The following is a 26,572-nucleotide window of genomic DNA, read 5'->3' as shown; positions in this document are numbered from 1 at the left end:
AACAAATGTTTCTTTTCTCATTCCTTTTAAGTGCATTAGGGACCAGAATTAAACAAACTGGAGTATTAAATTATTTACTTTATCACTGTTATTAACTACATCACAGAAATCAGTAGTACAATCAGCTTTTGAACACGAGATTTGCCAGCTGATTTGTGCATTGTTCATACTGAGGAAACATTCAGTGACTTGCTCCGTTTGCGTATTTAACTTAATATTCAGCATCTCAGTGTTTCATAGGTAAACAATAAGTACACTGGGAATTACATTTGCAAACTTTCAGTAGCAAATAAATAATCATTTTAAATTATTGCATGAAGACTTGGTTAATAAATGGCATTATTGTATTCTCTGTGGCTGACAGTATACTGATTCCATTTGCCTTACTGAGGAGGACACTGTCAAATGCATGCTGAAAAGAAAAGAATGAAGTTAACTAAAGTGTAGGCTGAGATTTTATATATGCTACTCTCATAATGGCATAATTAAGATGATGTTACTGCTGTATGAATTTAACAAGTGTGATGTTTCCATAAAATAAAAGGCTGGGGACGGGGTGGGGCAGTTGGTTAAAACACTGCATGGTTTAAAGGTGAAAAGATCTTGGAACCATCCACAGTAATTTCAAGCTGCAGAAACTGGAATAGAAATAAAGAAATAAACTGGAGACAGCTAAAGAATAACTGAAGAAATGATCGATCAACTAAAGCCTTACTACGTCCATTACTTAGAAAAATAGTAAGGAATCTGATCTGTAAGCACATCAGGCAAAGTCTTCATAAGAGTGTACAGCTCGTAGTCGTGTGTTTTGGATTGTACCAGTTCCTCAGATAACCACAAGTTTAGTAACAAAAGCAAATACTGTCAGCTTTACTTTTGCTTAATATAGATACTTATAATACAATATACATATAACTTATTGTAGAGTTCAAAAATCTATTTGATGTAGTCAGGCACTGGAAAACAAATGACAAGTTGGAAATGAATGGCGTTACATCAGGGTTAATGTGACTAAGAAGTCAACAACTGCAGTGGCAGTTTCCCTTGGTAGAAAAAAAACCTGTTAAATCATCAAGAATGACGTGGTGTTTCTGTTGGCTGGATTTATTCCATAGTTTTCAGTTGTCCTGCTCAAATGTGCTTTTCTGTATACTGAGTGTGGTATTGCTGTGCCTTTATTATTATTACAGAAGGTTATTACTGCTTTGAGACCGAGGGCCGGGTCCTGCCCTTGGGTCACGCCAACCCCAGGCAACGCCCCAGGCCTGGGGCAGAGGGGCTGGGAAGTGCCCGGCGGAGAAGGCCCTGGGGGTGCTGGCTGACAGCCGGCTGGGCATGAGCCAGCAGTGCCCAGGTGGCCAAGGAGGCCACCAGCCCCCGGGCTTGTGTCAGCCCTGGTGTGGCCAGCAGGAGCCAGGCAGGGATGGGGCCCCTGTGCTCGGCCCTGGGGAGGCCCCACCTCGAATGCTGGGCTCAGGATTGGGCCCCTGGGGACAAGAAGGGCCTTGAGGGGCTGGAGCGTGTCCAGAGAAGGGCAGCAGGGCTGGGGCAGGGTCTGGAGCACAAGTGTGCTGGGGGGCGGCTGAGGGGGCTGGGGGGGTTTAGCCTGGAGAAGAGGGGGCTGAGGGGAGCCCTTCTCGCGCTCTGCAGCTGCCTGAGAGGGGCTGGAGTGAGGGGTGGGTTGGTCTCTTCTCCCAAGTTATTAATGATAGGGCAAGAGGAAATGGCCTCAAGGTGCATCAGGGGAGGTTTAGATTGGATATGAGCAAAAGTTTCTTCATCGAAAGGGTTGTCAGGGATTGGAACAGGCTGCCCAGGGAAGGGGTTGAGTCACCATTCCTGGGGACATTTAAAAGACGTGTATATGTGGTGCTCAGGGACATGGTTTAGTGGTGGAGTTGGCAGTGTTAGATTAGTGGTTGCACTCGATGATCGTAAAGGTCTTTTCCAACCTAAATGAATCTACAAGAATGTCAGCCATAGCATGTGAATGGGCATCATCAGTTTATATGGGAAAAGCAACATGGCTCCAGCTCTGTCTGCACTATCCCTGGCTGCAGGCCTGAAGGAACTGTGTTTGCTTCAGTGCAAGTTGTGCTCTTCTAAGACTGTAACAGTCAGGTGAAGAAAGTGCCTTATATCTGGTAATAAAAGGGCGGGAGCCTTCCAGCTGTAGCAGTCAGGTGAGCATACCATGTAACCTCTTAAGAGCCACAGGAATTCGATTCAGACAACTAGTAATTCCATTAGCTGCCTTTGTGGCCTGAAAGATGATGGATTGTAAAATCTTTTTGGGTTCAGTAAGACTGCATGCGTAATGAAGCAAATCCCAGCTATGTTTAACTCCGGGGAAGTGGGTTGTTAGTTTAGAGGAAACTATACATTTCCTTCTGTCCATTTGTCACTTTTGCTGGACTGTGTATTTCCAGTTTAGAACTATGAGAACTGAAAAAGGGCAACCTGATGTTGTCTTGAGAAACTAAGAGGTACCAGTTTTCTTTATTGAAGTTGCAAAGTCTAGAAACAAAAAAAAAGAAGAGTAAAAGCATCACCCTTCATGCTGAGTAACAAAATTAAATTCTTCTCCTTTTAACTTGAAGCAACTGTGCTGCCTCAGGAATGTAAAACTCACTGACACGAATAAGCTGTATTGTATATCAGCCATAATAGATTTTCTGTAAACCTCACTCAAATGTAAATGAGTTGCATTATTTTTCTTTATTTATTGAAAAAATACTGTACTGGTTGGTCAGTCACAACCAAGGCTCCTTTTGAGCAATGGTATCTCAGATGCGTTTGCTTTTTTTCTTAAGTTTAAGGCTGATTATTGTAAGACTGTATGATTGACTTTAGAAGGGAGGTACTTTCTCTCTTACCACAAGTTAGCTTTAAGCTTGCTTCTTCCTGCTAAGCCTGCTCAGATTCCCTCTGAAACTGTTTATCTGTTGGAAACCTTTTCATTTGCAAATTAATTGCGAGCATACTTTGGTCCCCACTCTTAATGAGTTCATAAAATTTAGATATTCACAGCTGATCGGGCTAGGGGTCACGTACAAATGGCAGCTGCCCGTCTGGCAACAACTAAGCTTTGACGCTGGTCCAATAGGGAATCTGCCTGAAAACTCAGATATTTGGAGGTATTCAAAGAGTAAGTGAAACTCCATTGCCTTCCCACTTCTATGGTCCGTGACTAGTGGCATGTCTATGGGAGCTCTGCTTATGGAGAGGGGGAGTTGGGTGGAGAGCCAGGGTGACCGACTGCTCCCTGAGCAAGCGTGCTGCTACGGAGCTGGTGGAGAGTATCTGCGACCTAAGCGCTCGCTGTCAGCACAGAGTAAGGAAGAGGGACTTGCTGGTCCCCATCCTGTGTACGACAGCTGAGGAAGAGAGGGGTTAGCCTCCTGTGCCTGAGAGGTCCAGGCCTAATAGGCTTGAAGCTTAACACTGAGGCCTTGATACCTTTGGAGGCCTCAAACAGGCTGCGCTGGCTAAAACACGTTTGAGGAATAGATAAACATATTTTTAAAGGTTATGTTCTTGTATTACTTAGCTTTAATGCCTTTCTTTTTTTTGTTGTTACCTTGCAATGCAGCTCTGTTCTGGATCATGACAAAAACCGAACTATGAGGGAGTAGGACGGTAGATTTTTTGGTTGTTGGCTTGTTTTTTAGTTCAGTAGTGTATTGTACTGTTCCATTTTGTGTTTTATGGATAAGGTTGACAGAAATTGCATTGCGTATTATACAGTTTAGTAAAAAACTTCAGCACTCTGCTAAGAACTTTAATGTAGGTCATCTAGGGATATGTTTTGACAAATCTCATTGCGTCCTTCACTAAGAACACAGTTTATTTTCTTGTTTTACTTTGCAAGGTGGGAACCGTTCTGTGTACTGAGGTAACTATCCTAACACCTGCAGGCTTTTGTGATGTGCTGTTATGTACCTGCGTTCTGGGTTTTGGCAGTGTTTTCTGTATTATATTCAAGGTAACTGCTAGGTTCTCAGTGGATCTGTTGTCTCAGGAGTATTATTTCCTTCTAGTGGTTATTTTCCTCTTAGTGCATCGTCTTTATTGTTTGTGTAGAACACCTAAAACATTCCTCCTCCTGTAAAATGTACTGTGACTTCTTCTACAGGTAAAAAGGCAATGCAAAATCATGTTCTACACCAGGCATCAGCGTGTGATGCTGTTGCAGTCCTGCTTGCTGATGGACGCTCTGTGGGCAGCAGTATTTCTTGCTCTCGCAGGCTTTACATGTCCTGGACAAGACTAACGCATTATGCATTTCCTGCGCTGATCAAAGAATAAACAAAACTATTCTTCCAGGTGATACGAAGAAGTAGTGATGAGGAAAAGTTGCTGTGCTTGGTACGTCAGCGTGCAGGACACCACTGTCAAACTGCCGTCATCGTGATTCTCATCCTGGCCTGGGAAGGGATCCCCCATCTCCTGGCTGATACGTTGTACAAAGAACTGACGCAGAGTCTCAGAAAATATGGCTGTCCCACCAGCCGTAGATGTGCGTTAAATGAAGAGTAAGTTAGTTTAATAGTAAATGATTGTTGTATTGCCTTTTGAATGTTCTGCAATAAATAACTTGAGAATTCAATAAAATAAAAGTACAAAAGCTCATTTAAAATGACAAACCACTAGGTGTCATTTCAGTATACAACTTAGTTCCTGGCTTTTCCTAGAGACCAGGTTCTAAGTGATAGTTGTACATGCTACAGCCAGGGGGAAGGGTGGCAGTGAGCTGCTCTCCTGGCTTTGCGCACGCTGCCCGGGGCATTCGGTGTGCCCTTTGCACACACAGCCCTGCTAAAGAGCTGCGAAGGAGGTCATATGTGACCTTTTTAAATAAATGAGAGATTGAACACACACTCAAAATTAGGATCTTCCTCTCTCTGTGTCTATGAGAGGAATTTAGTTTCATTGACTGGATCATATATTGTGACTGAGGCCCTGTAGGAGTTCTGCCTTTGTGCTCATTTTTGTGTAGCCTGCATTCAAGCAGACTGCGATAGCTGTACAGTGACCTGAATCTAGTGCTCATCTTCAAGGGTCAGGCTAAGTAGGGTTGTTCCACTTCAGGAAGTTGGATCAGTTTGGAGCTAATGGTATTGCCACACGTAACAAAATAATTATTGGATTTAGGGGTAACCTTTAGTAGGAGTGGTATTTTCTTGGATAAAAATTTCATGCAGTTGGAAAACTCAAAATCAAGCAGCACAGGTATATTTATATAGCTGTAACTGATTGTTTTGTATTTCCTAGAAGTGGGACTTTGGGACTCGAGACTGTCTTTATGCGGAAGTCAGTCCTCTACATATAATTATTTCCTAAACAGAAAATGCCTGTTTAAACCATGTGTTTTATAAATTCTTGTGTTGTTATGCTGTGTATTATCAAAGAAATAGCATTCACCTCAAAAAAAAAAAAAGCTGCCTTGTCAGCTGACCACTTGCTGTATCTTATTTCCTTTCATAGTCGTACCTGTGCATGTCAAGGACTTGATCCAGAAACTTGCGGAGCATCATTCTCATTTGGCTGTTCATGGAGTATGTATTTCAATGGCTGTAAGTTTGCCAGAAGCAAAAACCCCAGGAAATTCAGGCTTCTCACTGATGACCCTAAACAAGTAAGTTTGGTTTTTTTTTTAATTGTTTTGTTTTCCTCCAAATACTTACTCAAATTATTTTCAGAACTAGAAATGAAATCTACAGGTATCCACCACTTCTGTCTCACAGATATGTGTATAGCTTATCACACAGGCACCCAACTAAATGTTTTGTAGCTGTAGTATTTATTTTTCCACTATATGAAAAGTCAGTGTTGTTTACTGTGTATTTAAGTACCCTAACATTATCCTTAAATGTTTTTCTGTATGCATATTAGCTCCACTGTGTAACTCTGTATGAAACATTAATTCTTTCTTAACTAAAATACAGCTAAAGGTTTTTCTAAGCACCAAGGCTGCACCTCTGAGAGTCAGTCCTTTTACCTGCCATAGAAAATTGTGTACCTTGGATTGCACTGCTTTCACACTGCTGTCTGACCAGCTGGCAACCTGGTCTTCTGTCTGCCACCTAGAATAAACTGGGTTTTCTGTGGGCAGCATGTTTTTTAAACACTCTTGGGGGAATGAATGCACTAGAATATGATGCAGTGAAATGATACTGCAATTGCTGCTTACGGGTGTTAGTGATGCCATAAAGCTGAGATAGCACAGGAAATACGGTGATGGATTATGTGAGGTAACGAACCTCTCAAACAACCCAACCAATTTTTTTTTAACCTTGGAAATACTTCCATGAAGAGGAATAAAGGTGTTGTAAACTGATAACCACTGCCTGATGAACATATATTCCTCAGGGTAACTCAAAAGTGCCTTATGTTCTGACTGTAGGTGTCTCTAACCCCACTTCCCTGCGGAACTCCTAGATAAATATATCACGTCTTTACTAGCACATCTGGCGTGCTTTGAGACACGTCCTGTAGGGCAGCCAGTTACCTCGTTCTCCCGTTGGGTTACCTTGCTGGTAGTCTTCCTTTGCTCCTGAACTCCACGGCTGCCAGCTACAGAAAAGTCCTGGCTGGTTGAAGTCCAGACAGGAGCAGCAGTGTTCTTGCTTTTTTTTTTTAATGTGGAGTGCGCACATGGGTACATACACACAATGTGAAACATCCATTGTTTTTTGGAAGAGAGAGATGTCAGTTGATTGATTGGAGCTAAATATTCCTTCCGGGTCCTAACTTTTTCCTTAAGGAGTTAACGAAGCATCTTTTATGCATCTGTGTGTGAATGCAAAACCCTCAGTCTCCTCTGAGTTGTGCTGTCCACTTGCCTTGTGGGCATTCACTAACTTCATTGGTGCTTAAAGTGGAGAACTTCTGCCGCGGCAGAGTAGAGCGCACCCAGCCCTTCTGCCCTTCTCGCCACTGGATGTGTGACTAAGGCAGTACAATCTGAAAATAGCCCTGCTTGTCTCAAGAGGAAATTTGTTCTATAAATTTTCAGTTTATAGAAAAATTTCTTTATGGGACATCCTTTCATTTTAGGAATCCTGTTCCTTTTCCTTTGTCCTTTTCTGTTCTCTGCAATCCTGTGTTTTTAGGTTCTCCCACTGTGTAATGCTGTGCATGGAGCATTTTCCTTGTGTGTGTTTTCTCTGTAGGCTTCTGATGTTTTTAATAACGGCTGGGGGATCAACAAAGGTGGCAGCTTCCACATGTACTGCCTAATGAATTACTAGGCTGTGCCAGATCTTTTATGAGCGCGCTCAAATAGATCAGTCTGATCAGAATATGCTCTGTGAGACTGCAAGCTCTGGTGGCATCACTTCCTCCCAGCCTGTGAAATGGCTGTCCTGAGCTCCAGTCGGACACTCGGTCAAGCACAGCAGCATCTAGAAATGATGCCCCACTCATGAGAGCTGTCTGGCATTGCCTGTTCACTTGACATGTAACCTGTCGATTTTGGGGGGACAATGCCTTCCACCACAGTGTAAAAGCAGTTGCCTAAAAGAGAAGATTACTTGCCCAAGACATTTTCTGGATGTGTGTACTAAAAGCACATTCCCTTATTTCTCCTTGTCCGTGGAAGTTGTTTTAAAGTCTCTTCTGCAGCTGAGAGGGGATGAGGGTTGCACAGCACACGGGTAGTCCATAACTGAGTGTGCCCGCGAGGAAAGCGTGTGCCCGCGTAGCCTACTGCTGTGCAAAAAGCCTCCGGCCATAGGCAGCGGTGGTGCTTGGGCAATTGCAGTGTGCGGGCAGCTGGTCAGTGCATCTCAAAGAAGTGATATTGTTGGTAAATAATTTTTCTCTTCATTTGGTTTTGTCATTACTTTTTCTAGCAGACACTTCTTTTAGCTAAATATTGGATATTGATGATTTTGCAGATGACATAAAGCTAGGAGGTATAGCAAATTAAGAAGATAGTTCGAAGTCCAGAAAGATTTGGATCATTTGAGGCACTGGATGGAGTGAGATGAGGTTAAGGGGATAATATACCTAGGTAAGAATAGTACATAGGATAGATAATTAAGGACGCGTTACCTTCAGTGCAGTTCAGAAAAACTTGTAGCAATCAATGTTTGATAAACTGGCTACAGTATGAGTTAAAAATACAGTATCGCTTTGTAATATAACATCACATTGGAAAATGTGAAAGTACCCTTATATGTTCATTTCCATTGGTGTTTGCAGTATATGGTGATAAGTGCAATGGGGTTTGGTTGGTTTGGGGTTGTGTGTTTTTTAACAAAACAAAATAAGCTGTTATTTTTTGCCGCTATACAGTATGCAGTACTGAAGCTGCAGTTGTCTCAAAGCCTGGCCCTTGGAGGAAAACAAAGTAGGGAGTATGTCACCACCCTTTTCTTCCCTAGGTGGTTGGTGATTTTCCTGGAAAAGCAGAAATTTAGGAAAAGGATTTAGGGATTGCATCTATAAATAGAGCTTAAATGTTACGCTGCCAGAGAAGCCCACCTAGCTAGTTCCGTGTTTATAAGGCTTATTCCAGGGAAAGAATATTACTTCCTAATCTACTAGATATTCCATAAAGTCCTGAGTTTTGCACCTCAAAAGAACAAAATATTTATCCAATATTCCTGATAAGAGTTCTGTTGCAACATTAGAAACACACCTCTTCCCTGAAGTTACTCTCATGATGAAAAGAAAAAGAAGGCAGAAGCCTGGGATTCTTTCAGCAGGGCTGTGGCAACATAAGTAGAGGCCTTATAAGCAAAAATCTGAAAGAAGACCTGGGTTTCTGTCTCCACGCAGCATGTGGTATAATTTCCACATGCTAGGTATAATCTCCTAGATGCTGCTTCTCTATTTTGGGTGGAACGTACCTCATTCCTTGACTGCCTATGTTTCGGAAGGGGGAAATCATGCAGAAATCCTCCATTGTTACTTGGCTGACTTATATGTAACAATTTTGGTGTTTGTCATGCAAAAGTAGCCTTATTTGTGGTTGGTAACAAAGGGCGGTAGAAAGAAGTCAGATTAATAGAATATAAGACAGTGTCTGACTTGTCAGGCATCTCTAAACAGGATTAGATTCTTTTAAAGCAAATTACAGCGCTCTAACCAGTGCCTTTCTCTGCAGGAGGAACTTCTTGAAAATAATTTGCAAACTTTAGCTACTGATGTGGCTCCAGTTTATAAAAAGCTTGCTCCTGAAGCTTTCCAGAACCAGGTAGGTCTGTGACATTCAGCTAGTGTAGCTGTAGCTCTGAACAGGCAGCGTAGTTTAAAACCCAGGTGAAACCCCGAAGTATGTTCCTGGGTAGAGGCCGCAGACCTTGCAGATGTGGTGAATCCCCTTGCTTCCTTACGCTGCTTGCTTTATTTGGTTAGTTCTGAAATCCTGCACCTTTCTTATTTCAGCTGGTGGCTGAGTTTTGCCCTGATGCTGTGTGGATGTAAAAGGCTTACAGATAGTACTGTAAATAAAACGTTTGTATTATTTAAAGACATTTGGCTCTGTCTGAGCTGGTGATCTCGTTGACATCCACTCCCAAGAGTTGCATGTTTCAAAGGAAAATATATGCTTTGTGATCAGTCTTACTGGCTGCGTTTATTTGGTCACAAGCGCAGCTGTGGTTCGCGGGGTTCCAAGTTGCTCACTTTCAGTCCCAAGTACCTGTAGTTTATTTTACTTTTAGGTGGAAAATGAACACATGGGCCCAGACTGTCGGCTTGGCTCCAAGGACGGTAGGCCTTTCTCTGGTGTAACAGCTTGCATAGATTTCTGTGCCCATGCCCATAAGGACACACATAACATGCACAATGGAAGCACCGTGGTATGTACATAGGATTTTCTCATTTGTACTGTTCGCTGTTGTGATTACTGTGTGTTTTAAAATGCTGCTTGATTTGGTGGGTACATGTGCATGAAGTTTTTGGAGGTATTATGAAATTAACCGCATGTTCCTATTTATAAATTCCCGTGTTATTTGCATCTATTTATTACTGGTTGACAGAGGACACAAGTTCAGCTTCTTACAGAACAGATCAAGAAAGGTGTGGGAGTGATTCTTGCTACAAAATACCTTAACTGTTAGGAGACCCAGGCCCTCTGGAGAGAACTGGCCATAGGACAGATAAGCTCTTTGCAGCAGAGGTTTGATGTTGAAAGGCAAATAATTGTGACTGAGGAGCTGTACAAACTTCTGTAGAGGAAGAGCTAAAACAAACTCATCGTGAATTTACGTCCCCCAGGCTCAATTCTCATCAAACCCACTTTTTCTTGCACTGTGCACTTACCAGGCTTCCTGGTAGTATAGTTACTAGCCAGAAAGTAGAGGGTGTGATATCATGGTGCACATGGTGGAGTCAGGTGATTACCACGATCTTTAGCTCTCAGTAGGAAAGGAAAACCCACAGGTGTGGTTTTTCAGATGTGGTCATTGTACCAAATACCTTGTTGGATTGCCGGTGAGAACATCAGTTGGGAATTACTCAGTTAAGTGATCTTTTAGAACTTGAGACCATAGTTGTGAAGAAAGACAATCTCAAAAGAGAAAAGGTAAAACAAAACTGACCATCTGGGGTGTTCAGTAGTTAGAGCGCTGTCATGCTCTAAATAGCCAGGGTGACTTCTTGTACATCAGCAGAGGCAGCATTCGGGAATAATTTCACTATCAAAGCATGCATATCTGGAAAAAATCCATCTAAAATCTCTGCCCGCTTAGACATAGTCTTTTTTTTCAATTTGGAAATGAAAATGCAATTATTATGTTGCTGTGATTGAACAAAACGTTGCACTTACACATATACTTACACTTAGCATTTGTACGTAATGGCAATGAAATGACTGGAACAATTGCTTAATACTAATTGTGTGGTTGTATGTTGGGCAAACGTCCGCTGCTTTAGCGTATGGAAGCAGGTCTTGGAATTCACCAGGAGCGCTGGTCCAGAACAGATTAATATTTTCCTAGCACTGAATGCCACTTACATGCAAATATTTTATAAAATGCTGGAAGTGTACTTTGCAAAATATCAGTGAGATGCTGTGAGTAAGCTCGTGTAAGTACAGTCACTTCAGAGCTTGTGAAACATAGGAATTCAAACCTCTTAAAGAAGCCAAATCTGAAAATGAGACTTCCTTTGACAAATTGCATGGTGCAGTGTTTAATGAAATTTAATTTAGGCATTCCAAAAATTATAAGATTCTGTTAAGTGCTACATTGTCTCTTAACTTAAAGGCAAAATGAAATGAAAACTGAGTCGTCTGCTCATTCTGTCCTATTGGATCTCAGAAAAGTGGTAACTTGTGGCCAGAAGTGCCTGGAGGGACAATTAGCCCTTTCTTGAGGCATTTATTGGTGATTAGTTCTCAGGGCATGTATTTATCTGTAATCATCTGATGTTATTTCAGTGTCAGCTTGTGCTTGCTAGCGTTGATATTTTCTTTCTGTGGGTTGTAGGTGGTGTGTTTGCAAGTAATTCCAAATCTAAGCAGCACGACAAATTATGGCCTGTGTAAAGTATCTCTTTATGTAGGCCAGAACTTAAAATTATTTCTCTCAAGTTCTGCCAAATCTTGAGTCTTGCAGAACATTATCAAATCATCATATCTGATGGTTTATTTATTTAGATTTGGTATCTCTTTAATATACTTGAACCAAAGGGCTATGTAGAAATAGGAAGTAGTTGCAAGTATTAACACTCAATCTGTATACTTGAATTGGGGCATTTGGAAGGTGGGTTATAGTTCAGAGGTACCTGATGATCTCTGTACAGCCTTCAGGGTGAGAAGGTGTGGGTGTGATTCACAGGACATGCAGGGTTTGCTGTCTGTTAGTCTACTGAGGTATGTGTTGGAAGCCTAAAGCAAAGAATGTTCTTGTTTTGCAAACGGGGTGATGGGACGTGCTGGGCTTCTTTTGTCTAGATCGGTTTGATGATCAGAATTAGGGTGGTTAATTTTATCTTACAACCAAATCTACTAATAAAATAGGAAAACTAGTGATGATAACACAAACGTAAATTACTCTGTGTGATTCTAGCATCTGTCTGGTCACCTCCTGCATTCCCATCTAGTTCCAGGAGCTGCTTTGCTACCTACCTAGTTTAAAATACGCTATGATTTCTTACGGATCACTGGTAATAATGATGCTGGAGTCATTTACATCTGAACTATGACATATTTTGTCTGTAAAATGTACTGTGTGTAAGTAATACATCTAACCCAGGTGACAGCTTTCATGTAGATGATTGTTCTCTGATAATATGGTAATAAACAGAATGCGAATTATTTGCACTGCCTTAGAAACCTCAAACATCCATAACTTTATTTACTGTTTTGCTCTTGTATTTTGTTTGTGATTTTTTTTAAAAATGGTAGTCACACCAAACAGTTTCGAGTCTGTACAAGGTGTACTTGTCACCTTGCACCTCGTTAGTGTTGGTAAGATTTCTTCCCTTCCTTCTTATTCTGACTCAAAAAAATCTTAATTTGTAAAACCTGAAGTTCCTCTGGACTAAAAAGGTTAAAATAAAAACCTCGTAGGGTGGTATTTGCGAATGCTGCCGGCTCGATCACCGCTACTTGTGGCATCAGTGACACCTTTTCATTTTCTCCCTGCAGTTGTTGGTGAATCACTTTTACCACAAATACGAAAGGAATGCTGCACGGTGTGCCGGAAGTACAGGAAAAACAGAATCTATTTCAGTTATTTAAACCAGATGCAGACATAAGTTCAGCAAAGCACTTAAATGAGTTTAATGATAAGCATGGAGTTAGTTTATTGCATGCTTAGAAGAATATATTATCCAGTGAGCTGCCAATAACAACTTCCTTGCTCTGACTCTGCCAGAATTTCAGAAAAGCACTCCTCTATTTCTCTGGGTATACATGTTTTGATGATCAGCTGCATTATTTGTACGTGACTCTGAAAATAAATGAGGCTGTCACTTTTGCTAGCAGTTGGGGGAGAAAAGTCTTGGAACTGTCTTCTGTAGATACAAGATAGCATAGCACATCTTGACTTACAGAAACTGAGGATTGCTGTGGGAGGCTGGATTTGCTGAACATCTGTCCTGGCTAGCAAAATCACATCCTGAATTTAGCAGAGCTGCTTTTTGGTAGAAAAGCTAAAAATAAAAATGAATATTCCCTCTTTGCTCTGTAGTAAAATGAAAGCACTACAGAGGTGTCAGCTAACGTGTTTATCTGAAGGAAGCAAAAGTAATTTCTGCCTATGAATTGGAATTTTTAAGAACCTTTAAGTCAATAAATATACCATCCATTTTTACTCAGGCTCTTTTGTCATCTTTTAACATTCTCCTGAGGGCCACTGATGTACGTTACAAGTGCAGCACTAGGGTGGAGTGTTCCTTGTGGATACGAGGCTAGACTGTAAATGAGCAGCATGCAAATAAAAGCTTTATAGTTATTAATGGAGTCTGTGAAATATTTTTGTTTCATTACTAGATTAGCTGCAAAGAATCACATTCTTCATACCTGCATGAATCCATTTAAATCACCGACGTATGGGGTTTTACAGGGACTGGAACAATGGTTTAATGAAGACTTCGCTAGCTCTGTGGCATTTGTCTGGGTGTTTCTCATCCTCTGGGGCACGTTGGCCTTTCTGCTGGGGTTGAGGAAGGAGAGACCAGCTGCAATTATGTGTAATCATTGGTGCCACACAGTCTGTAGCAGGCACTGTGGAAGAAGGGGAGGGAGATAAATCTGTGCTCCAAGGGCAGCTACAATATAAAATTTATTATTGGCAGCAGAACTAAGTCGTGTCAATCAGCAGTCCATCAACAAACTCTTCCTGATTTATTTTAAAAAAAAAAATCCTCTGCTCTTCAATACCTTCCTGTATTTCTGTAGCTACAGCTCATCAAGTCATTGCGTGTAGGTGCAGGCCTTTGCAATAAACGACAGAATGTCTCTCAGTGGTTAGGCTACACTCCGGGCCACGTCCACAGCTCGCTTTGCGAGCTGCAGACGTACCAGATGCCAAAATTGGCAGTTCAAATTATAACAAACGGAAAATATAAACTCCACAGGGCTGTAAAGGAAGGATTTTTGTTACTGTTGTTTATATTGTGAAAATGGAAAAATATTAGTTCACTCTACTAACCTGGGCGCTCCCAGAGAGCGGTTTGTGCGCTGTGCCCGTGTCACAGCACACGGTACAGAAGTGCTGTCTGACACTTCTTACATGTGTATATGGTGGTCAAAAGGAAAATACATTTGGGGTCCCCTTCTCTGGTGCTCAGACTTACGCACGCTTACTGAGGGTGTAACAGGCCAGCAAAACGATGCCGTTTGTCTCAGCTGTAAAGTTAAAACGACATTGTTCATATTTGTGATGGTAAATGGCGATGATGCAGCAGCACCTCGGAGCCCCAGACGGCACCCACTGCTGCAGAGGGAAGACGAGTATAGGAAACTCGGTTCTGTCTTTCAAGTTTAGAAAGGCTGTTTGACTGCCTTGCGGAAACTTGAATTTAAAACATCTGTTCTTACAACATAGTGGAAAAAGACCACATCGTTTCTACATGTGAAGTTCAGGAGGACGAAGGCAGATCAAAGAGTCCCAGAATAATGCGCTGGGAGCTGTGTGGATGCAGATGTTTCTTTGGAGATCTGCGGAGGGAATTACATTGAGTTCATGAGTGCATTTTAAATTTAAAAAAAAAAAAAAAAAAGAAAATAGAAGTTTTACAAATATGTAGATTTACCATGACATCAGTAAACCCAGAATAGATAATGTTTTTTATCACCAAGCACACTGGAAACCTAAACAAACCACTTGGCCGATACTTTCTTTGGCTTTTGAGCACCCTGGAAGATTTAGCTGTGCGTTCTGGAAAAAATATTTAGAGTAGCAGAATATGCAGCTTTGCTGTGTAAACGAGCTTCAGCAGAGTCCATGATTTTCTCATGTTTGGGTTTAATTTTTGTCCACTTTCAGCACAGTACCAGCACCAATGAAAAATGTGGCTTTTAACTTCTCAGCAATAGCTTCTCTAAGTTTATTAACGGAATATTTTGCACAGATTTTAATAGTAGACTGGCTTTTGAAACGGATGTTCCTCATTTGGTGGATTACTCTACTTCAGCTGTAAAGTGCTGGCTTATCGCTAGGGCCTTTACTTACAGCTGGTTTCCCCATAACACCAACTCTGTAGTTATCCACTTGCCATTGTGTCCCTTCCTTTTTATATTAAAATATACTATGGGGGACACTGACCTTGAAATTTTACATATATTAAATTTTAGTGTCATGCTATTTAGGCTGTAGGTGTACCGGTTTTTAACAGAATCTTTAATATACGTTACCTTCCTAATTTTATGTATTCTAACTCAGTATTTAATCTAGTGTGTGTGCTGGAGTTGACGATACCTTTGGCGTAGTTCTACGCCAAAGTGATACGCTTCAGCCCTCACCTTCCCTAGTTCCTCAAAACAGTTCTTCAGCTTTCTTGTTCTAAAGAGGTGTTGGCTTTGTGATAGTGACAAATACTCAGTTTTGTTTAAAATAGGTTTTCCTTCAACCAATATGAGCTCTGATTTTTGTCTCTGCTTGTACACTCTCCCCTGGGCCAAGCGTTGTGAAAACATAGAGCTAACCTGCCTTTGCCTAATTGTAAGTCAGTTGAAAGATGATTAGTACCTTTTTAAGAGTAAATATTTTTATGGAAAAGAATAAATTGAAGAAATGTGCAGGATCAGTTTTCCATGAAAGTGTCTGGTGAAATGCATGAAAATTTGGAACCGTAAATCGGATGAGGGTCTCAGTTTCCAAAGTAAGCAATATTGGGGATTGAACCTTCAAGGCCTGGACAGTTTTCAGGCTAGTGCATAGGTCCAGACACAGGTCAGACAGAGTATTTTAAAAAGCAAGTGGGAGCTAGGCCCCTCCGTGCTTATTTTATTACTGCTTTTGTTTTTGATTTAGAAGGGGAGGATGTGCTGGGCTTTCTGAGAACGTGAGTCACATGTAATTGTGCTCTCTGTATGTCCTGCCCTCTTTCACCCTTCCTGAATAACTTGGAATCTGTGGTCAAATTTCAGCCAGATTTCACTGAACTTTGTAGAAACTTAATTGTCTTTGGAGACTGTTAACCTCTTGCTCCTAGTTGTGAAATTTCATTGCGGAGCGGGAGGGACAGGTGCAGGTTAGCTTCACCGCTGAGGAGGCGGCAAGGTCCTGGTAGCTGTGGCCCCAGCTTGTTCTGCGGGCACCTGCTGCCCGGCAGCTGGGAGGCACCGAGCTCCAGCCGGGCCCTGCTTCTGCCAGCCGGCGTCTGGTGGAGGTGGGAGCAGGGATAATGGTGCTGGGGTGGGTTGAGTGGGAGCGCGGGGACGGAGAAGTCTGTAGGGAACCAGGCGTCATTCGCTGCTCATGGAACAACTTGTTGTTTTTTCTAAATCTTCCTCGTAGTCCAAAGGCTGCCCAGTAGAGGTAAGTACGCATGGAGCAAGCGCATCAGTAAATGCTATTCATCAGCTTCTAATTGCCCCTTCACTTTGCCTTCTTAAGAGCCCTTCTCTCGGTCCTTTCAAAATACCACCTGAAAAGCTCTTCTCCTTTGTCTGTGCCCCTGAAATTTTCTCCTTTTGCTGCTCTGCAACTGTCAAGCTTTGCATATAGCTATTTATAAAGCCCTAACCACCACCTTATTGATTTAGGATTTTTAGTTTGTGATTCTGTAATTTTATTATTCTGGAAATAATTGTGTGATGCCTTTATGTGAAAGCTGTGCTATAAAATAAAAAATGTTTGGTTTCCCCTCCACTCCCCGAATAATATTATTCTTCTCCCCTGGAATCTTAAGCTTGGTGTCGAGATTCTGGGAAATTGGATTAACTGTTGACGGTAGGCATCACGTGCAGCCTACGCAATGATGGAATGATAACGTTTCCATTTAGGGAGTATCAGCGCATCCTTGAACGGCGCTCAGGTTCCTGCGTGTGTGCAGTTAGTAACTCCCTGTGAAATAGTGGCGTAACTAAGCCATGATATCAATGCATGGCTTTCTAGTAATGTAGCGAAAAAAAGTACTCTCTCCTGAATGTCATCCATAAAACTGTAAATGGCGTGACTATTTGTGCACGTGCTCATACGTGTAAAACTGCCTCCATCCCTCGGAAAGCACAGGATGAAACCAGCAAGCATACTGCTGGGTTCAGTGCTTCTTTAAAGGTGAAGGGGTCAATATTAATAATGGCCAGAACTCTAGAAATGCTGAAGAATATAAGTACTGTGAAGGTTCAGCAGCGATTTGGAAAAATCACAGTACAAAAACTGGCAATAAGTTCGAATATTTATCCATGTTTTTGACATGCCCTTATCAAACGGGGTCTAACCAGCATTCTCCTCTCGGCTCCAGTACCTCACAACATGTAATTCAATGAGAGAAAGTAGGTCAGTGGCCTGAGAGAAACCAAACGTTTGCTGGGTCTCGTGGCTTTGCTACAGCAGGCAGGCAGGGTTGGGGAGGGGTGTTAAGACTGTACAAAGAGAAAGGGAGGGAGTTAGAGCTGAGATTCGCTAAAAATATGGAACAGTATGAGTAACTGTTTGGGGGTTTTTATTTGCCAGCCAAAACAAAAACACAAGACCAGTTCCATGTCACAGAAACTTCTTGCTCAATCCAAAAATAATATTTTCTTTTCTCAGATGTTTTTAAGTCCTTAAAAATGAATCTGAACATCAAATATGTATTAAAAACAAAAAAAAAAACCCAACAACAACAAACCACCATAACCCACCCCAGAATGCTTAGGAATTCACAGTATATTTACAGCTTGGATTATTTAACATGGTTGGCATGTATTTGTGGGCATTGTAAGTTGAGCCAAAGTGTCATTTTTCCTGTCCAGGACATGTGCCTGGGCCTGTTTCTTCAAGTACCAATAATTTTTCTGCATCATAAATCCAGCAAAATATGTCAGATGTTTCCATCTGAAAGACCCATAGCATTGAGGCCATCAAATGTGAGAAAACAATGAACTCTAGGACAACTGCTTAAATATTTAAAACACCTTTGTATTTTATGTATGTGGTTGTATTTGTAAATGTTTCTCTTCTTGTCAGGTCTGTACACTAACGAAGGAAGATAACCGGAGAGTGGGGGTCATTCCCAGTGATGAACAGCTCCATGTGTTACCTCTTTACAAAATTTCACAAACAGATGAGTTTGGCACTGAAGAAGGACTGGAAGCGAAGATAAAAGCCGGAGCCATACAGGTGCTCACAGCTTTTCCCAGAGAAGTACGAATGTTAGCGGAGCCTCTGAGAGCTACAAAGAAAAAGAAACCAGACACAAGGAGGACCCTGACTGAAAAGCAGCCAATAACAGATAAAAAATATGCAACACCAGTAAAGCTGAAAACTGAAGCCCCAGAAAATCTCGGCAACACTTTCCATTGTTTAGGTGAGTGGTGCTAATTAAATTCTGCCAGTCTCTTCCGATACTGCGTTGCCTCCTACCCCTCGGAGGGGAAGGAAAGATCCGTACTACTCAGTTTTGTAAAGTACTTGTATGTTCTGCATTTTAGGGGCTAATGAGCAAGTCATTGTAGTCAATATTCTCTCCTGACAGGAAAAAAGCCCAGGTGATTGCCCCAAAATAAGTTTGTAGTGGTGTGTTAGCACCAGTGAAGTATTTCCAAGTTCCCTTACTCTAATAAATAATGGCAGTAGGATCATCTTGAAATACTGCTGTAGGAGCATTTATCTAAATAACAGACATGAATGCCTGTCATTTGAAAGTACAAGAACAGTGTTATCCACTGCATATGAGAGACAGTGGCTTTCTCACAATGTGAGCCGACGATGATTTCCTATCGATGGCATGGATACCACTGCAAAGCAAGAGGTTTGCAAAAGAACCCCAAGTTTAACCAAATAAGACAGTGCTGCTCAAATTGTTCCTTGCAATGTTATTAGCAAGGGCTGGAGAGGTGGAACCCCTTGGCAGCCAGGAAGAAGGCATGCCAGGTTGGTTCTGTTACTAGATGACTGTGGCCAGTCTGCGGCTACAATATGCATCGGTGCAACAGAGAACTGTGGCTTGACTGAGGTGTGTGAAGGCACTTTTGACTTCTGCTCTTGCACCTGGGGTCAGCTTCTGGAGCAGTGCATCAGAGGGTAGAGCTGTTCTTTGGGACTTGGCAGTAATGGCGAGTACTAAAGAAGGAAGAGGTGGAAGAAGCCGTGGGCTTAGAACCTGTGGTTAGAGGGGGGAGGGCGGGAATAAATAAAAGGAATTAAAGCATAGCCTATCTACCTTTTAGGAAGAAGAAGGGGAAATCTAACATCCTGCTATAATTTTGTGGTTTATTTCATGAGAGACATCTAGATATATGTATTAGATTTAAGGGGAGGAGTAATAGTTAAATGTATTTAGAAGAACATCTGCATTTGAGGGGGTGGGTATAAAATTTAAAAAAAGAAAAAGTCCATTTGACACATTTTTGTAACTTGTGCTCAGCACCCTGCTTAGTCTCAGCAGAGGAGTCAGGGCAACCAATAAACTTTACATATAGCAAGATGGAATAAGAACAAGAAAAGCAGTATTACTGACACCCCTAGGAAATTAGACATTTGGTTAATTTACATGCAAGTTTGGGAGAGACAGTCCAGGGTTTGAAACAAATTTAAAATGACTCCTCCAGCTGAGGATGACATCCAACAATAACTCCAAAGCAATGTTTAATAACTTCCATCGTGCTCGGTCAGTGTGGACTGGAAGTCCTGGAAGCATCAGAGGGCTCTGGTTTGGGAAGGAATTCTGAAATTGTCTGATCTCACTGGAACATTGTTTTGAAACACTGAAATAGTTATGAACCGCCTACCTGTACATGGCATTGTAGTTAAACAGGCATGGCTTCGGTATCTGAAAACCACGCCTTTATCAAACGGTACAATATGCAGAGTTTTGCCATGTGCTCTGGGAACACAGAACTCTTTTTCCCTGAACATGCAAAAATAATAAAATAACTGTGTAAACAAGCCAACTTACATAATTCCTTTGGACTTCAGTATTTTGGAAAAGTAATTTAAAGGGCTGCTGATAAAAGTCACAGAGTGAGGAAGAAATACTTTGATGAGTGAGAAGACTGTTCAAAGATGGAAAAATAAGAATGTGAATAGAAGCTTTTGCAGGTTTTGTCATGGAAGTTCTGATAGCAGAATCCCTCAAAATAGATGTCAGGGCTGTAATGCCCAAACCTGCCGATGGTACGTATCACTGCACTTGGCCACACGAATAATTTCAGAGAGGCTTCGCTAACTGGGCAGCAGTGGCAGAGGAAGTTCAGGTTTGCAAAGGGTGAGGTGGTGTGCTCCGCATGAGGTAAATTTATGTACGTAGTGTACGTGTTTACTCTGGTCATGCAGCACAATGGCTGGGTCAAGACCACAGCACACCACTGCTGCTCTGCCCCTAACCCGTAGTCAAGTGCAAAGTTCTGCAAATCATGGATTTTGAATACCACAGTATTGTACAGACAGGTTTTTTGTGGTTACAGGGGATCAGTCATTGATTGGTTCTTCCCATTCTGCCAGCAGCAGGTATCATTTTAGTCCCGTGCAATGGAAAATTTTGGTCTAGCTGAGACTGTTAGGCTTAATGCAAAAACAAAATCAAAGGGCCTCTGAGCCAGAGGAGTTGAAGATGTACTATCCAGTAGTCACTCCTGATGGGAAACTAGAAGAACCAATTTATTACTTAAATCGGGATCCCCTCATATTAAGAGTGGTATAATACTCAATGTACTAATGAGGACAAGAGTTTAGAATACTCTTTTGGCTTTTTAAATATTAAAAAGAATACAGAAAACGTGCAGTTAAATGAGATGAGATAACCATGGTATATGCTGTCAGTCATCTGTTCGGCTGTGTGAGGCTGCCGCTCTGGAGCAGCCCGGGAGGATCACGAAGAGTCACAAGGCTGGCTGTGCCACCTTGCCTGTTTCCTAGGTGTAGTGTGTTCTTTTGAAAGAGACCCAACCATCGCTTCAAAGCCATTGCAGTATTCCCGAACTGGAGAGCTTGAGAGACTCCTCCAATCTGCGTGTCTTCACCACAGGGAGAACTGGAAATTGAAAAGGGCTAAGAGAGGACTCTTGTGTCCTCTTTACTGTCTTTACCTGGCAGCAAAGATGGTGGCAAGGGGGACCTTCTGAGCGCTGAAGACAGATTAAGTTGGCTTGGTAGAGCGTGCGTATGTGATGACTTCGTTTGAATCTCAACTGTGCCAAGTCCTTTGTAGAAAGTCTGCGTATGAAATAGGGTGCACTTGTCGTGCACCTTTTGCCAACAGCAAGCAGCACAACTGTTAATTTTTACATTTGTGCAAATGCTGAGTGTCTTTTAAATCCTAAATTGTTATGAAAACTTCAGTGCAGTAAAGGCCTTACATCCTTCCTTATATAGACCTGTCATTTAGCAACGTTATTCTGGATAAATAAACTTTACAGTTGGAATGGTTGCTCTTGTCTCCATAAATACTAGCAATGTTTCTTGGCCCATATTGGATAGATCAGGGGATGAACCACCAACACAGAGACAGTTTCTCAGCGGGCCACAGCTGAATAGCACTTCAGCCAGCAGCCCCCAGTGGAGGCACACCACACTGAACAGGAGGTGTTCCTGGGGGGCAGTGCTGCCTTGCCTGAACCATTACTGATTTCCGGCTACCCATATATTTGAATTAACTTCTCTTAATCTCTGCTGCTTTGCCCCGAAGAGGAAGGAGCCTCTGGCAAGAGGTGGGGAATCTGCTGGAGCCACGTCTGTGTTGAGAGTGCTGTGGGTTGTTAAAACTTATTTTCAGAGAACATAGGTCTCTCTTCAGAGATGATGGAAAGTGCAATTCTCAAATGCTGGGATCAAATCTTTTGGAGGAAGGCCTTGGTGTGGGGGGGTGTTCTTAAGTGAAGTGCTTTGAGCTTGATTTCATAGAAAAGGTTTTCAATGAGTTAATGTGGTTTCCTTATGTCCCTCCACAACTCAGTATTTGCATACTGGACACATTATTGTGTCCACAATTTATCCCACTTTGCCTTTTTTGCATTCCTATTGAAAGAATGTTTTTAATTCATCACTATTTATAAATTACTAGAAGACAGAATAGAAGAAAGACCAGTTCTGTATTTGGTAAAGCAATTAAACATTCTGTGCATTTATGGAACAAAAAAGAAACACTGAGAGAGACCATCTTTTATGAGAGTATGTGAGAGCTCTCTGTGGGGTGCCAGTTTGCCAGCAAAACACGTGTAAGGCAGTTTCAGGGCATGCTGCAAAGCCCGTCAAAATCGATGGAATTCTTTCCCATTGCTCCAGTGGACTCTGGATTGAACTTATCCATGAGGAGAATGAGTCATTTGAGGAGACTGTTCCACAAGCAAGCACAACTGCAGGGTGCCGTGACTAGAAGCTGATGAGGGAGCTGACATCAATTGGCAAAGTATGTCTCCACAAAGATCTGAAATAGTTCATGTGTGGCAGTTAGGTGGAAGACAGCCAAATCACATGATGCAGCTTTGTAAGGATGGATTTACCTGGAGTATGTTGACAGGTGCTTTTTTTTAAAGAAAATTTCTCAGTAGTTACTTGCTAATGCACAAACAGCTGTAATTCAGTAACTTTTTTGCTGCGATGGACAAGATCTCTGAACACACTTTTTCCTTCAATCGTAATACGGGGTTAAGGCAGCCAAGAACTTTGATTGTCTCGCAGGCTTAATTTTAGACAGACTAAATTTCATCAGTTATGTACAAACTTTCACATAGTGCTTCCTGCTAGCCTGGGCAGTGCTGAAGGCCAGCAGTCAGCTGCTGGGAAGCGCTTGTGTGGAACTGGGCTGTGTGAGTCAGGACTGAGTGGTTATTTCATTTTATCCATTTACTTTATTCATCCCACTGTGAAATGCCTATATTTTATATACTGACAGTCTGACTGAAAAGGTTAAGGTGTTAATTCAGCAGGTTTATTGTGTATGTACTTACAGTCATAGAGATGTTCCTAAAAAGCTGAAAATAACCGTTTTGAAAAAATTTGTAGTCATCGTGTGTATCTTCCATATTAGAAAGCAAGTGTGAAAATTTAAGTGTGCTATAAGAGGTATATTTTATTAACTAAGCAAGGAAAAGTACTTACACTTTGGTGTGCGTTTTTTATAGGGAACAAAACAGATGCTTTAAAACCTGGAATAAAAACGGAGACTTCTGATCACCTCTATGCCATGAAACATACTTCAAACACTACTAAAAATTGCTCCTTATTGAAGCCGTATACAGCTTCCTCCCCTTTTAAGGTGGATAGTTTACATCCTTATTCATCGTTAGCACATAAGCCTGGCATAACAGCAGTGACTAATATTCAACAAGATTTTTCAGTTCCCTACGGGTATTTTGAATGCAGTAGTAAGCAACCTCACGTGACACCTTATGTTAACTGTAAGAACTTTGATGTGTCGGTCAAAGATTATACTGGAATTTTGCTGAATGAGAAGATGAATGGTGTGCCACCGATTCTTCCAGAGGTCACTGCTCCAGGCCCCCCAGCCCACAAAGACCCCCTGCCCACTATACTTGAACATCAGCCAGACAAACAGAATTGTCAGCTTCAGTTAGACAATTCTCCTTCTTCACAGATGATCAGCTCTTGTGATTTGTCAGTACCGCAAAGCTCTCCGGCAAAGGATGCAGTGGGAAACGAGGCTGACTGTTCCCATGGATGCCCAATGGAAAAGGGCAGCTCCCATCGAGAACAGATGTGTGGTTTTGACTGTGTTGATGGAAAGCAAAACAGTGCACTGGGACAACCGACTGATGCTGAAGAAAAGGCTGAGGAACTGTGGTCAGACAGCGAACACAATTTTTTGGATGATGACATCGGTGGCGTTGCTGTGGCACCTTCTCACGGTTCTATCTTAATTGAATGTGCAAGACGTGAACTCCATGCTACCACACCTATTAAAAAACCCAACCGCAATCATCCCACGAGAATTTCTTTAGTTTTCTACCAACACAAAAATTTAAATGAGCCAAAACATGGTTTAGCCATGTGGGAAGCGAAGATGGCTGAGAGAGCAAAAGAAAAAGAAAAAGAAGCGGAAAGATTAGGAACGGAGAATACTGAACTAAACTCCAGCAGCAGGAAAACAAAGCAAACAAGTGAAAACAGAGATATTTTTTACGAAGACAATGAGTTCAACCAAATCCCATCACGCAGAGCATTAACAGTAACTAAGGATAACGTAATAACAGTATCTTCTTATGCCCTTACACGAGTTGCAGGGCCTTACAACCATTGGGCATAGGTTTTAGTATCAAATGCCTCCTCTTGGTGCAGTGTTACACAGTGTTTCTTTAAGGTGCTGTTAAAGAACAAGTCTTGTGGCGTTTACTATTTGCTCATCTCAACCATTTTAAGGCTGAGGTAAAAAAAAGGGGGGGATTTCTTCTTAAACTGTGACTTTAACATTTGGTGGTGCTCAAGCACATTTTAAGCAAAAAAAAAAAAAAGTTGTATAGTTTTAATACATTCTAAAAAAGATTTTGTTTAGGTTATTAACCTTGATTGAATCATTCAGTTTATTACCTTTAGGAATTTATATTTTGGTGCTTAAATCAAGTCTGTTTACTACAAAAATCATTTATAGGGATTTTAACAGGATCACATTTTATGGTGTTAAATCAAGTTATACAGTAATAGCTCTACACAGCTCTTGGTGCTTAACCACATCAAACAGTTAAAAATAAATAAGCTGAATTATTACTTCATGGTGCCATTGCTTTAACAACTTCCAACCATTGCTATATAGTCCAAATTACAGATTAAATCTTTTAGGAAGCCAATGAATTTTTTTCTCTAGATTTGTCATTATGTATGAAATGAAGTTATTGGTAATGATGGCTGGAAGTTGTTTTTAAGCTGTAAATATATATTTTAAAAGCACTTTCTATTTTTAAAATTAACTTGAAATAGTATAGTATAAGGATCATATTGTCTAAGGTTTGTGCATACTCTACAGAAGAAATCATTTTATTCTTGCTGTGTAGAGTTCCATATTGTTACAGCTGCAGTATGTATGCTTAATAGCATATGTGATTGTTTTTAGACTTGCCCTTTTTCATTGAAGATTTTATGTTGCATATAAACAGTTATAAAAGAAACATTTTATTATTTTTAAAGAGAGTGTACAAACATGAAATTAGGAGATGTCTTGTCAATATGTGTGTTGCTATTGGGAGTTCTGAATATTTGGGTTTTTTAAAGGCAGCATTTGTTATTATTTCTTTGAGCAATAAGTGCATAGGTCTCATCTGTTTGGAGCATTTTAAGTTAACATGACAACCAAATGTTCCTAATGCCTCAGGGGTAGGATTGTTTTGGGAAAAAAAAATACCCCCTAGAGTTGCCTTACTCTATTCTGGGAAAAAAAAAAAATTGGGGAAAATACAAAGGAAGCGTTGGAAAAGTATGAAATTTCTAATATTTAACAGCAAATTTTTCATTAAGAATAACCCACCTGTAATATTCACCAGCTTTCTAAGTTCTTTTTTTTTTTACAAAAATATTTTGTAATTTTTTAAAGTGATTTCCACATTTCATGTAGAGAAAGGGTTGTATTGTTCCTTCCAAACACATGAAATTTCATGTTCTCCGTTTTTGTTGAAAAAGTGACATATCATGAAATGATGAGTATTTGCTAAACCGGAGGAAAACAGACACTCCGCTGCTTTTAAATACTGTAGCATCCCACTCTTCTTTCTGATTCTCCTCTCCTATGTATTTCTTTTTAAAACTTATTTATTTAAACAAATTACCAAATGACAATGTTAGCTAAGGACCAACCTCATCCTGCAACTTCTTCCATGAGAACAGCTCTGCGTAGTCATACCTGCCCGGTCAGAGCCAGGAGGACCGCTCAAGCCAGGACTCCTCTCGTGACTGAGAGCTGCAGGATCAGGCCCCAGAGATGAAGCTGTACCTTAATTCTGCCTCGGAGTCCTCCCCGGCTGGGTAACCTGTAGGTATAACGAGGTCAGAGTTTTCCAGTGCGAAAATATACTAATAATATACTTGATAATATTATAACGTAGTGGTGCTGTAACAGAGGAATACGGACTATCTAGATCTGCTTTATTTAAAACCTAGACAAGGTGCTTTTTCTTTGAAAAGTTGAACTGTAAGTGCTATATTTACAGTTTTGGTACGAAAAGTACATAAATTGTATTTTTAACACATAGTGCCAGTTAGGACCTTGGTGCTACAAATAACTTAAACGCGGCTGTAGATCGATGAGACTACTCTCCTGTATAAATGCATACACGTGTAGTGTTTGCAGGAGCAAGGTCTGAAGTAGCAATCACTATGTAATGACCTTGGGTTCAATTCTACAGATGCCTGTCGAAATTAACAAAAACATTGATGGCTGAGGGTGGCCGAATTGAACCCATTCTTTGTATCTTACCTATTTTAAGTAAAATCTGTAAAAACCGGGTATGCTGCAAATTTTAGTTCAAAGCTTAATATTAGTTCAAATAGAGGATATGAAGGGATTGTAAATAATACTA

The 26,572-nt window shown here is 41.2% G+C and overlaps 1 protein-coding gene across 4 annotated transcripts in view; it reads left to right on the top strand.

The window, feature by feature from the left end:
* Positions 1–25,430, top strand: part of TET1 (tet methylcytosine dioxygenase 1) — an 80,091-nt gene extending 54,661 nt beyond the window's left edge. For 3 of the 4 annotated variants that reach the window (XM_075109361.1, XM_075109362.1, XM_075109360.1), the window contains 6 exons: positions 4,327–4,535; positions 5,488–5,638; positions 9,116–9,205; positions 9,675–9,812; positions 18,078–18,417; positions 23,171–25,430. In XM_075109361.1, the coding sequence (XP_074965462.1) occupies positions 4,327–4,535; positions 5,488–5,638; positions 9,116–9,205; positions 9,675–9,812; positions 18,078–18,417; positions 23,171–24,312 (2,070 nt within the window). In that variant the 3' untranslated portion in view covers positions 24,313–25,430. Of the gene's footprint in view, positions 1–4,326; positions 4,536–5,487; positions 5,639–9,115; positions 9,206–9,674; positions 9,813–12,604; positions 14,659–18,077; positions 18,418–23,170 lie in introns of those variants that run through there. The other variant, XM_075109363.1, reaches the window with a different exon arrangement.
* The last annotated feature ends 1,142 nt before the right edge of the window (positions 25,431–26,572 follow it).

The sequence above is a fragment of the Phalacrocorax aristotelis genome, chromosome 14 (assembly GCF_949628215.1).
Source record: "Phalacrocorax aristotelis chromosome 14, bGulAri2.1, whole genome shotgun sequence".
Lineage (NCBI taxonomy): Eukaryota > Metazoa > Chordata > Aves > Suliformes > Phalacrocoracidae > Phalacrocorax > Phalacrocorax aristotelis.
The sequence above is the reverse complement of the archived record's forward strand: the minus strand, read 5'-3'. Positions and strand labels throughout refer to the sequence as shown.